General features: G+C 40.8%; 2 protein-coding genes across 11 annotated transcripts in view; one reads left to right on the top strand and one right to left on the bottom strand.

Moving 5' to 3' along the window:
* LOC129823902 (plexin domain-containing protein 2-like) overlaps nucleotides 1-8,110 on the top strand; it is a 12,266-nt gene extending 4,156 nt beyond the window's left edge. The window contains exons 6-14 of the mRNA XM_055882986.1: nucleotides 215-333; nucleotides 441-540; nucleotides 695-790; nucleotides 1,381-1,462; nucleotides 1,663-1,723; nucleotides 1,821-2,055; nucleotides 5,738-5,776; nucleotides 6,006-6,169; nucleotides 6,458-8,110. Coding sequence (XP_055738961.1) covers nucleotides 215-333; nucleotides 441-540; nucleotides 695-790; nucleotides 1,381-1,462; nucleotides 1,663-1,723; nucleotides 1,821-2,055; nucleotides 5,738-5,776; nucleotides 6,006-6,169; nucleotides 6,458-6,688 — 1,127 coding nt within the window. The 3' untranslated portion in view covers nucleotides 6,689-8,110. The remainder of the gene's footprint in view (nucleotides 1-214; nucleotides 334-440; nucleotides 541-694; nucleotides 791-1,380; nucleotides 1,463-1,662; nucleotides 1,724-1,820; nucleotides 2,056-5,737; nucleotides 5,777-6,005; nucleotides 6,170-6,457) is intronic.
* LOC129823903 (rab effector MyRIP-like) overlaps nucleotides 8,095-13,603 on the bottom strand; it is a 39,394-nt gene continuing 33,885 nt past the window's right edge. For 9 of the 10 annotated variants that reach the window (XM_055882992.1, XM_055882995.1, XM_055882988.1 and 6 more), the window contains 4 exons: nucleotides 13,128-13,289; nucleotides 9,798-9,893; nucleotides 9,565-9,625; nucleotides 8,095-8,907 (listed from right to left, as the gene is read on the bottom strand). In XM_055882992.1, coding sequence (XP_055738967.1) covers nucleotides 8,894-8,907; nucleotides 9,565-9,625; nucleotides 9,798-9,893; nucleotides 13,128-13,289 — 333 coding nt within the window. In that variant the 3' untranslated portion in view covers nucleotides 8,095-8,893. The remainder of the gene's footprint in view (nucleotides 8,908-9,564; nucleotides 9,626-9,797; nucleotides 9,894-13,127; nucleotides 13,290-13,603) is intronic. The other variant, XM_055882996.1, reaches the window with a different exon arrangement.

The raw sequence follows: 13,603 nt of genomic DNA, 5'->3' as shown, positions 1-13,603 counted from the left end.
TCTTGGTGGTTCTAACCAGCCTGTGTGTGTTTCTCTGTCTGTCCTTTAGGTACAGCCTTGGTGGTTCTAACCAGCCTGTGTGTGTTTCTCTGTCTGTCCTCTAGGTACAGCCTTGGTGGTTCTAACCAGCCTGTGTGTGTTTCTCTGTCTGTCCTTTAGGTACAGCCTTGGTGGTTCTAACCAGCCTGTGTGTGTTTCTATGTCTGTCCTTTAGGTACAGCCTTGGTAGTCCAGTGGGATCAGGTTCACCTGCAGGACAGTGTCAGTCAAGGCCCATTTACCTTCCAGACCGCTCTGCACAGCGACGGACGCATCGTCTTCGCCTACAAAGAGGTGACGCTCCTCTTCCTCGCTAACTATTACTTATTCTAGAGCAGTAGAGCTATTTGCCATTAGCTTTAATTGTAATGAATGTGTATACCTCATTGTCCTGTGTGTAGGTTCCCATTGATATCAGTGAGATCAGGTCAGTGAACCATCCTGTCAAAGTGGGCCTCTCAGACGCATTTGTGGTGCTTCATGAGATTGAGCAGATACCCAGTGAGTACCATCATACTTCACTACTCTACTGAGTGTCTCTGTATGCCCCCCCCCCACCCCCCACCCCCCACCCCCCACCCGCATCCCTGGTCCTCCAGTAAGATTAGATCTGACTGCAGTCTGACCACCATTGACCACCTTCTCATTATGCCAGATGTTCGCAGGAGGACCATCTACGAGTACCACAAAGTGGACATCCTCAAGTCCAGGATCGCCAACTCTACAGCGATTGAGATGCTTCCTCTGCCCAGTAAGTTTATAGCCCCGTTTATACCTTGTTCTAACGTGTCCTGTGTCCTGATCTTGTCAACATTCTGATTGTGCCCACATTTTCAGATGTGTGTCTACACATAGTGTTAAAATGTGTCTCTTATCTGTCCACTGTGTCCACATTTTGACCCGATTTCCTGGTCTCTTCCTGTATGTAAATCATTTGACAGATATTCTTTCAAAATAATATTTATTTATTTTAGGAGATACTGTATATTGATGACATAAGTCATTTGTGCCACCTGTCAATGGTTTTAGAGGTCTGTATATTGATGATTTGAATGGTTTTACTCTCCAGATCCGAATACACTTGTAAGATATCCAGATACAGTGGGTCCCTGAATACCCTTGGAGGTGTTCAGGAAGATCTGATCACAATCAGTCTTTTAACCGTCTACACCTGTCCAAAAATGTTGGCACAATCAGAATCAGGGCAAAGGACACATGTTAGAACCAGGCATAAACGGGGCTTAAGTCTATAGGGTTCTTTACAGTTAGATCTATGGTAATGATTTGTGCTGGGCTAGAGCAACTTTTGGTGTACTAGGATCTCGCTTTTTTTTCTCTCAGCTTGTCTTCAATTCTCCAGCTGTGGACCTTGTGTGTCATCTGAGATCGGCTTCAACTGCAGCTGGTGCAGCAGACTGCACAGGTAAAAGTCCAGGTCAAGTTTGTTATTGCCATTTGTAGGTACAGAATGCATACAGTGGAATTTCGCTGTGACAAGAGTTCAAAGAGAAATGTAACAACCTATCTCTCCCAAATCAAGAGTTCAAAGAGAAATGTAACAACCTATCTCTCCCAAATCAGCACCATGTTGAGTCCTAATGGCTGTTCTGTTATTTACAACAGGTGTTCCAGTGGCTTCGACCGGCATCGTCAGGACTGGGTAGATAAGGGCTGTCCTGAAGCGGTATTGAACAGTTCACTATTCACTTCATTTGTTTTCTTCAGCCTCAAGGAAACTCATTCAAAACTGGAAACTAATTCACGTTGTCTTGATTTCACAGAGGAAAAACCAGAGCTGTGTTCAGATGGTTCACACCAACACCACAACACCTTACAATGTGCCTAACGCTCACAATACAACCACTCCAGTTGCCATGACAAGAACAGTGCCACAGCGGACTACCACCTCCATCACCACAACTACCTCCTCTACCACCACTACCACTACTACAACCAGAGCCAGACCCAGCACCACTGTCACCACTGCCCTCCCCTTCACCAGTGCTCCTACGGTGGGTAAGTAGTTGTACCACTACCTGGCCTTTTTGATCAAAACACAATTACCATTTGGTGTGATGGGGATGCTAGGATGGGTGAGTGACATTTACCAAGCCCTTTTACAATTACTTAACATTTACCAAGCCCTCGTGGGTTACAATGACTTAATATTTACCAAGCCCTCGTGGGTTTACAATGACTTAATATTTACCAAGCCCTCATGGGTTTACAATGACTTAATATTTACCAAGCCCTCATGGGTTTACAATTACTTAATATTTACCAAGCCCTCGTGGGTTTACAATTACTTAATATTTACCAAGCCCTCGTGGGTTTACAATTACTTAATATTTACCAAGCCCACGTGGGTTTACAATGACTTAACATTTACCAAGCCCTCGTGGGTTTACAATTACTTAATATTTACCAAGCCCTCGTGGGTTTACAATGACTTAACATTTACCAAGCCCTCGTAGGTTACAATGACTTAACATTTACCAAGCCCTCGTGGGTTACAATTACTTAATATTTACCAAGCCCTCGTGGGTTTACAATTACTTAATATTTACCAAGCCCTCGTGGGTTTACAATTACTTAATATTTACCAAGCCCTCGTGGGTTTACAATGACTTAACATTTACCAAGCCCTCGTGGGTTTACAATTACTTAATATTTACCAAGCCCTCGTGGGTTTACAATTACTTAATATTTACCAAGCCCTCGTGGGTTTACAATTACTTAATATTTACCAAGCCCTCGTGGGTTTACAATGACTTAACATTTACCAAGCCCTCGTGGGTTTACAATGACTTAACATTTACCAAGCCCTTGTGGGTTTACAATGATTTAACATTTACCAAGCCCTCGTGGGTTTACAATGACTTAACATTTACCAAGCCCTCATGGGTTTACAATTACTTAACATTTACCAAGCCCTCGTGGGCTACAATTACTTAACATTTACCAAGCCCTCGTGGGCTACAATGACTTAACATTTACCAAGCCCTCATGGGTTTACAATTACTTAACATTTACCAAGCCCTCGTGGGCTACAATTACTTAATATTTACCAAGCCCTCGTGGGTTACAATTACTTAACATTTACCAAGCCCTCGTGGGTTTACACTTACTTAATATTTACCAAGCCCTCGTGGGCTACAATTACTTAATATTTACCAAGCCCTCGTGGGTTTACAATGACTTAACATTTACCAAGCCCTCGTGGGTTTACAATTACGTAACATTTACCAAGCCCTCGTGGGCTACAATTACTTAACATTTACCAAGCCCTCGTGGGCTACAATTACTTAATATTTACCAAGCCCTCGTGGGTTTACAATTACTTAATATTTACCAAGCCCTCGTGGGTTACAATGACCCAATATTTGCCAAGCCCTCGTGGGTTTACAATGACTTAATATTTACCAATCCCTCATGGGTTTACAATTACTTAATATTTACCAAGCCCTCATGGGTTTACAATTACTTAATATTTACCAAGCCCTCGTAGGGTACAATGACTTAACATTTACCAAGCCCTCGTAGGGTACAATTACTTAACATTTACCAAGCCCTCATGGGTTACAATTACTTAACATTTACCAAGCCCTCATGGGTTACAATGACTTAACATTTACCAAGCCCTCGTGGGTTACAATGACTTAACATTTACCAAGCCCTCGTGGGTTACAATGACTTAACATTTACCAAGCCCTCATAGGGTACAATGACTTAACATTTACCAAGCCCTCGTGGGTTACAATTACTTAATATTTACCAAGCCCTCGTGGGTTTACAATTACTTAATATTTACCAAGCCCTCGTGGGTTTACAATTACTTAATATTTACCAAGCCCTCGTGGGTTTACAATGACTTAACATTTACCAAGCCCTCGTGGGTTTACAATTACTTAATATTTACCAAGCCCTCGTGGGTTTACAATTACTTAATATTTACCAAGCCCTCGTGGGTTTACAATTACTTAATATTTACCAAGCCCTCGTGGGTTTACAATGACTTAACATTTACCAAGCCCTCGTGGGTTTACAATGACTTAACATTTACCAAGCCCTTGTGGGTTTACAATGATTTAACATTTACCAAGCCCTCGTGGGTTTACAATGACTTAACATTTACCAAGCCCTCATGGGTTTACAATTACTTAACATTTACCAAGCCCTCGTGGGCTACAATTACTTAACATTTACCAAGCCCTCGTGGGCTACAATGACTTAACATTTACCAAGCCCTCATGGGTTTACAATTACTTAACATTTACCAAGCCCTCGTGGGCTACAATTACTTAATATTTACCAAGCCCTCGTGGGTTACAATTACTTAACATTTACCAAGCCCTCGTGGGTTTACACTTACTTAATATTTACCAAGCCCTCGTGGGCTACAATTACTTAATATTTACCAAGCCCTCGTGGGTTTACAATGACTTAACATTTACCAAGCCCTCGTGGGTTTACAATTACGTAACATTTACCAAGCCCTCGTGGGCTACAATTACTTAACATTTACCAAGCCCTCGTGGGCTACAATTACTTAATATTTACCAAGCCCTCGTGGGTTTACAATTACTTAATATTTACCAAGCCCTCGTGGGTTACAATGACCCAATATTTGCCAAGCCCTCGTGGGTTTACAATGACTTAATATTTACCAATCCCTCATGGGTTTACAATTACTTAATATTTACCAAGCCCTCATGGGTTTACAATTACTTAATATTTACCAAGCCCTCGTAGGGTACAATGACTTAACATTTACCAAGCCCTCGTAGGGTACAATTACTTAACATTTACCAAGCCCTCATGGGTTACAATTACTTAACATTTACCAAGCCCTCATGGGTTACAATGACTTAACATTTACCAAGCCCTCGTGGGTTACAATGACTTAACATTTACCAAGCCCTCGTGGGTTACAATGACTTAACATTTACCAAGCCCTCGTAGGGTACAATGACTTAACATTTACCAAGCCCTCGTGGGTTACAATGACTTAACATTTACCAAGCCCTCGTGGGTTACAATGACTTAACATTTACCAAGCCCTCGTGGGTTACAATGACTTAACATTTACCAAGCCCTCGTAGGTTACAATTACTTAACATTTACCAAGCCCTCGTGGCTTTACAATGACTTCATATTTTAAAAGACTGAAGTGGTGCAAGAAATAGAGTAGAAACACATTCTAGTTCATTCCTGCTTACACAATCCAATGTTTTGAAACCCCTGATGGGAAGTGAACAAGTGCACACTTGGAAGTGAACAAATGCAGACTTCAGGTAGAAGGATGTAGAATGGGAGTTGGGCTGCGGTTTGTGTTTGCTCTAGCTGCTCAAGGACGTAGAGATGACGAGGGTCTGGTCTGCAGCTATTTCCCAGCCTGCTGTCAGATAATTGTGCAGCCGCTTATACAACGCAATGACAAATACTACACACTGGCACCATACTGCACACGTGGATCTTATTTGCTGAATGATGCCTCTCACTAGGTATCTGTCTATGTCAGACTGGGGAGGGTGGAAGGTATGTTCTCATCGTATACTGTTTATGAACGCATACAGTACATGCCTATATGGCTCTGGGATTAACATTAACTACAGGCCTCTGACTTGCGTCAGAAAGCTGGTGACCAGTTTTGATTTAATTGGGCCCTCACTCATCCATATGTATTTTTTTCTTTCAGATGACACTATGATTTCCCTGCACACAGAAAAAGAATCACGTAAGTGGTTGCCAATCTCTTGCCTGGTTCCAACATTCTCATGAATAATACATGATGATCACGATAGGCAGGATTTGCACTTTTGAGACTATTATATTGGTTTCATTACACTGGCAAGCTACATAAAACACGACTAAAGCATTTTTATTAAAACAAATATAATTTTGACCCAGATATGAGCGACAGCCCAGCAAACGCTAGGTAACGTTCGTTACTTGTCCCCCTCCAGCTGCTGAGGTGGACGAGCCAGAGGAGGAGCAGAGAGAGGTGCGCTTGCAGACTGGTCTCCTGGTGGGCATCTCGCTGGTCATGATCACCATGGCAGCAGCCGTCATAGCAACGGTGTACATGTACAACCACCCGACCTCAAGCGCCAGCCTATTCTTCATAGAGGTAAGTAGGCCTACTGCACCCTGCTAGCCTGGCTGGCACTCACAAAGATCTGTATGTCTATATTTACAACTTGATTTGGTCAGGGAAGTCACTGAGAGTACATCTAATTTAATGTATTTTGTTAAGGCTTAACACATTGTGACATTTACGTCATTGAAGACCTTCATCAGACAACATCAGACATTGTTTATGCCTATATGGAGTAGTTACACATTTTAGGGAAGCTGCTCTAATACATTTTGTTTAGCACAAATCTCCTTTCAGTTCTTCTACCTGTGCTTCCCACAGAGGCGGCCCGCACACTGGCCAGCCATGAAGATGAGGTTCTGCCGCAGCTCAGGGAACCCTGCGTATGCCGAGGTGGAGGATCCAGGGCTGGAGAAGGACGATCTGGTGGTGATCGACCCCAAACACACCTTCGTCATCTCCGGCCACGACCGCAGGGAGAGCTTCATGGACAGCAAGGATGGCTTCATCGTCCCCAACCAAAGAGAACGGTTCCTGTCAGACCATTGCTGACCGGACCTGACTGGATCTAAACGGATCTGACTGAACCGGACCTGGCCAAAACTAACCAGACCTGTCCATTCAGGAGGCTTTGGGGAGGAACTAGTATTTAATACTGTGGAAGGAGAATGTATACTTCCGTCACCTTGCATTCCAACTAAAGTGCATGAATAAAGGAACAGACTGGATTTGTAAGAGACCGTATTCAGACACTTAGAGGACAAATGGAAGTTTGTGGGGCAAAAAAGGTTATTTTTTGTTTAAACCAATACGTTTTGGCCTTCTTCAGTTCTACCGTGGAAGTGGAATTCCTTGAACTTATAGAAGGCCTTTTATTTAGCACGTAAAAACGTCAAGGTTCAGAGCTGCTGAGGAAGAAAAACTAGCTGATTTTAAAAAATAATTAAATATATAAGCTAAGAATGTCATAAGCATGTTGACCAGGTTTTGTTTTTCCTGGTGGAATGCAGTGCTACAGCTGACTGGAGATGGAAATGGCAGTGCCTCAGGAGAATCTCAGGCCTACTCAGAGTGACTAAACTCAACGACAGCTACAGGACAATCTTGAACAATGTGCTGATGATTCTCTACTGTACATATGCTTAACCTGCTGTCATTTTCATGACATTTGAAACATTTGTGATTTGTGTGAGAATGCTGTGATTGCAGAGGACAGGACACATAATAAATTAAACTGGACAGATTAGTTAACCTATACCTCTCAGGTAATTTAGTAGTGTTTACTAAATGCAGGCCTAAGTGCAGGTTGTGGAGGAAGGATGCTGTTGAATGTCTATGGAAAACAAAGGCAAGAACACTGCTTGGGTGAAACAAGTGGATGTTAGAAGATGCTCTTGGAAGCACTCATTGGAACATAAAGGTTGTGTTTAGACAAGCAGCCCAATTCTGATATATTTTCCACTAATTGGTCTGACGATTTTAGTGAGAAAAAAAAAGATTAGAATTGGGCTCCCTGTCTAAATGCAGCCAACGAACTATTGAAGTCTGTTTCCATAAAGATGGCCTTTACTTCTCTAGTAAGAAGCCCTGGGAATATTTCAATTGCATACTCCTCGTGTCCTCTCTCATCTCCTTCTCAAAAACCCATTGGAGGGGTGGGAGAGAGGACGCGAGGACTATGCAATTGAGATCTTCCTCCTGTGTGCAGGTCCCAGGCTCCATCAGGACAGGAGGAATGTCAGACACTGGTGCCACTTCCTCGGCTCAAAAGCCCAAACAAACGTATTTTTCCAACTCCTTAAACTGTAAGGTTAGGCAAGCTCTGTGTGTGTGCATGAATCTCAACATTGATTACTTCAAGGCTTTAGTTCATGACTTGGTTCATACAATTGTAATAGTGGACATCTACAGGTAGCCTACACAGTGAAACATCTATCTGTAGGAGCACAATGATAAGCCAAAAGTAATACCATTTTTATTTTATTGTACATAATTTACAATGTAAATTCATACATCAGATGCAGAAGGTTACAAAGAACTAACAACCATATGAGACTTTCTGTATACCTGAAAGTATAATATTCTGTGTGACCCATATTCAACAGATAATTAATACAGTATAAGACAAATCACTGCTGATTGTTTTATTGATATTAGGAATGTTATTTTGCACGTATTTCAATAATTGTCTCTTTTATGTAATGATTGTTCCCACAACAATGATAGACCAGTGTCTTTTATAAATATTGATCAAATATGTTAACTGTTAAAAACATGTTAAAACAAGCAGTAGTATAAATCATAGCTTGCCTTTCAGACAATAGCCACACATCTGTTAGAGTTACATCTCCATCGTCATAACAACATTCTCATTAAGCTATAGAAAAATGGCTCTGGTCACCGATTGGTTGAAAGGTCCAATAACAAAGAGATGATTGACATTTCACTCAACAGCATATTTAAGATAAAGATTCTATAAAAACTGCTTTGTTTCTTAACTTAATTCATTTCAAATTTACATAAAGTATGTAGCTACTATCTCTCATTATTAAGAAATGTACAACTCTTGTCTTTATCCACAGTGCCAGAAGTAGTGGTAAGACTGTCAGTCTGTACTCTGTAGTGTCTTGGTGGCAGGGTAGCAACCCCCTTACTGGACACTGATGGCACCGTCCTGACTGGACAAGGGGCTCAAGGCACTGGTGTGGGGGGAGTCAAGGGGTCATGGCAGTGGTCAACATGCCCGGTCAGTCCGGCTTAGGTTTCTTTATCTGAGAAGAGATAAGGCATGTTGGTCAAAATACAGAATAACATGAGACCACACACTCTATTGAATACAATAACTAATGTGATTCTAGTAAATGTGTGACTATCTTGCCAAAATAATGGAAAAACTTGAATGAGGGATACAAAGTATATTGAAAGCAGTTGCTTCCACACAGCTGTGGTTCCTGAGTTAATTAAGCTATTAATATCCTATCATGTTTAGGGTCATGTATAAAAATGCTGGGCAGGCCATTATTTGGCTACCATGGCTATGCCCCCATAGGATGACAATGCCCCCATCCACAGGGCACGAGTGGTCACTGAATAGTTTGATGAACATGTAAGCCATATCCCATGGCCATCTCAGTCACCAGATCTCAACCCAATTGAATACTTAATACTTATGTGAGATTCTGGAGCGGCCCGTGACAGCATTTTCCACCACCATCAACAAAACACAAAATAATGGAATTTCTCATGGAAGAATGGTGTCGTATCCCAACAATAGAGTTCCAGACACTTGTAGAATCTATGCCAAGGTGCACTGAAGCTGTTCTGGTTCGTGGTGGCCCAACGGCATCCTAAGACACTTTATGTTGGTGTTTCCTTTATTTTGGCAGTTACCTATACATGGCATATATAATGACATATGTATATCTAACCCTTCAAGGGTGGAGCAGGTAGCCGCCTCCTCGTTTGCCGTGAAGAGTCCAATGTTTGTGGCTGCAGAGAGTCACGTGACACTTAATTAGTTTGTTAGAAAATCACAAGGTATGTGTTTGATAAACGCTGGTAGTGAGTGACAAGTAGGGACCAGGAGTTTTTCCTGACCCAAAACTGCTGACCAGGAAAACCTCCTGGTCTTAGTCCTAAGTGGCCTGGTCTGGTCCAGTACCTTAGGCTGTTCTTGGGGCTTAGAGAAGCGGTTCTGTGAGACCACGTTGAGACCTGCGATCTTCAGAGCTGCGATCCTGGCTGTGATTTCCGACACCTACAACAAAGTAGAAATATTCATATTATCTGACTCAGATCAACTTAAAAGGACTTAAGAGGCACAATTTAATGTGTATGTTTTTATGTCAAACATAAGGACCACTTTGTAATTCTTTCTTTCAAACATTTTATATTTTTTATTATGTGATAATCACCAACATTCAAACATACAAACACATACAATTTTCTAATTCTAATTTCACCATACCCAAAGTAAAATCCCAGGTAAAATCACCTGCTTTCTCCATTTTTTCAAAGCAAAAGACTGCGTCTGAAATGCCACAATGGGCTCGGGTCAAAAGTCTGGCACTTTATACGGAAAAAAAATACATTTCAATATATTTAACTGTATGTCAAATGTATTTCAAATACATGTACTGTACATACATATAATACCTGACAATTCCAGAAATGCATGGCTATGTTTGCAGGGTGGCCAAAGTGGTTCCTAATTTGGCATATGACATAGTTTGGCCCTTCAGAGGATTCTTAAATTGCTCTTTATGTATTTATCAATGGAGATACATTTTTGGGGGAAACCAACCCCAAAATTTGGTAGTGATATAATTGAAATTGTTATGGTGGGTAAGAAAAAAAAGATATACAGTATTTTGATTTCACCTCATTTTAAAAATCTGTCATTAAGAGCACGTTCCCATCGTAAGAAGTTATTAATTAAAAAATACAAAATGACTATAGTAAGTGTCCCCCCCCACCCCCTCATCAGTCTTTACTCTACCTCCACCCCAATGGACATGTATGTATTCACTGCTACAGTTGTTATGATGTACAGTACCAGTCAAAGGTTTGGACACACCTACTCATTCAAGGGTTTGTCTTTATTTTTTACTATTTTCAACATTGTAAAATAATAGTGAAGACATCAAAACTATGAAATAACACATATGGACTCATGTACTGTGGTAACCAAAAAAGTGTTAATCAAGAGTTTGAATAATCTCAAATATAAAATATATGTTGATTTGTTTAACACTTTTTTCAAATCTGATCATTGCTAGACAAATATTTTCAGGTCTTGCCATCGATTTTCAAGTAGATTTACATCAAAACTGTCCTTGGCCATTTAGGAACATTCACTGTCTTCTTGTTGATAAGGAACTGGATAATATGTGTGAAATGCTTGATAATGTATGTGATATCAACAGAGAAGTATATTTTCTGGGTGATTTAAATATTGACTGGCTTTCATCAAGCTGCCCACTCAGGAGAAAACTTCAAACTGTAACCAGTGCCTGCAACCTGGTTCAGGTTGTCAGTCAACCTACCAGGGTAGTTACGAACAGCACAGGAATTAAATCATCAACATGTATTGCTCACATCTTTACTAATGCTGCAGAAATGAGCTTTAAAGCTGTATCCAGATCTATAGGATGTAGTGATCACAATATAGTAGCCATATCTAAGTTCCAAAGGCTGGGCCTAATATAGTGTATAAGAGGTCATACAATACGTTTTTAGTGATTCTTATGTTGAGGATGTAAATAATATTTGCTGGTCTGTGGTGTGTAATGAGGAGCAACCCAACGCTGCACTTGACATTTTCATGAAATGTCTTATTCCAGTTACTAATAAGCATGCACCCATTAACAAAATGACTGTAAAAATGGTTAAATCCCCCTGGGTTGATGAGGAATTGAAAAATGGTCTGGTTGAGCGGGATGAGGAAAAAGGAATGGCAAATAAGTCTGGCAGCACAACCGATTTCAAACGTACTGCAAATTGAGAAATCATGTGACTAAACTAAATAAAAAATAAAAAAATAAAAAACTACACTATGAAACACAAATAAATGATATAAAGAATGACAGTAAAAAGCTTTGGAGCACCTTAAATTACTTTTTGAAAAAAGGCAAACTCAGCTCCATCATTTATTGAATTCATTGAATCATTCATTGAATCAGATTCCTCATTCATCTGATTTAGCCAACTATTTTAATTATTTTTTATTGGCAAGATTAGCAAACTTAGGCATGACATGACAGCAACAAACGCTGACACTACACATCCCAGTATATCTGACCAAATTATGAAAAACAAGCATTGACCTTTTGAATTCCATGAAGTGAGTGTGGAAGAGGTGAAACAATTATTGTTGTCTATCAACAATGACAAGCCACGAGGTCTGACAACCTGGATGGAAAATTACTGAGGAAAGTAGCGGATGATATTGCAACTCCTATTTGCCATATCCTCAATTTAAGCCTTTAAGAAAGTGTGTGCACTCAGGCCTGGAGGGAAGCAAAAGTCATTCCGCTACCTAAGAATAGTAAAGTCCCCTTTCCTGGCTCATATACCTGACCAATCAGCCTGTTACCAACCTTTAGTAAACTTCTGGAAAGAATGGTGTTTGACCAGATACAATGCTATTTTACAGTAAACAAATTGACAACCGACTTTCAACACGCTTTATAGGGAAGGACATTCAACAAGCACGGCACTTACACAAATGACTGATGATTGGCAAAGAAATTGATGATAAAAAGATTGTGGGGGGTGTTTTGTTAGACGTCAGTGCGGCTTTTGACATTATCGATCATAGTCTGCTGCTGGAAAAACTTATGTGTTATGGTTTTACACCCCCTGCTATATTGTGGATAAAGAGTTGCCTGTCTAACAGAACACAGAGGGTGTTCTTTAATGGAAGCCTCTCCAACATAATCCAGGTAGAATCAGGAATTCCCCAGGGCAGCTGTTTAGGCCCTTTACTGTTCTCAATCTTTACTAATGACACGCCACTGGCTTTGAGTAAAGCCAGTTTGTCTATGTATGTGGATGACTCAACACTATACACGTCAGCTACTACAGCAACTGAAATGACTGCAACATTTAACAAAGAGCTGCAGTTAGTAAAAAGCATTGTATTTGGGAGAAATCATTCACTAAACCCTACACCTCAACTAAATATTGTAATGAATATTGTAGAAATTGATGTCCACATATTTTTAGTCATGTTGTGTATTTAGGCTTGTCATGACAGAGGGGTTGAATACTTACTGACCCAAGACATTTCAGCTTTTCATTTTTAATTCATTTGTAAAAGAAAATTGAAATACATTCCAATTTGACATTATGGGGTATTGTGTTTAGGCCAGTGTCAAAAAAATCTCAATTTGATCCATTTTAAATTCCGACTGTAACACAACAAAATGTTGTGAATACTATCTGAAAGCGCCGTATGAGACACAGAGGGCATCCAGACTTGAACACAAACCTGGAGGTCAGACTGCTGGACCTGGGCGGAAGCCGTTGCCACCTGCTCCTCCAGGTAGGACAGCTCCAGGTCTGAGGTGGCACCGCCGACGGCCCGGGCACAGTCCTCCAGGTCGCCAAGCTCCGCCTCCAAACCGTAAGCTGTGCCCGCCACCACATACACCTGGTGGGCACAGTTCAGTTTGTACAGACAGACTGTGGTCATTTCAGTTGTATAACATTAACAAAGGTTAGCATCACACACCATTCTTAAACCCACAATGAACGTAAGATACAGTGCATTCGGAAAGAATTCAGACCCTTGACCCACATTTTGTTACGTTACAGCCTTATTCTAAAATGGATGAAAAAATGTTTTTCCCTCATCAATCTACACACAATACCCCACAATGACAAAGTGAAGACTGTCACGCCCTGACCTTAGTATTCTTTGTTTTCTTTATCATTTTGGTTAGGTCAGGGTGTGACTAGAGTGGT

The sequence above is a fragment of the Salvelinus fontinalis genome, chromosome 26 (assembly GCF_029448725.1).
Source record: "Salvelinus fontinalis isolate EN_2023a chromosome 26, ASM2944872v1, whole genome shotgun sequence".
NCBI classification, from domain to species: Eukaryota; Metazoa; Chordata; class Actinopteri; order Salmoniformes; family Salmonidae; genus Salvelinus; species Salvelinus fontinalis.
Note: the sequence above shows the minus strand (reverse complement) of the source record. Positions and strands in the feature narration are given on the sequence as shown.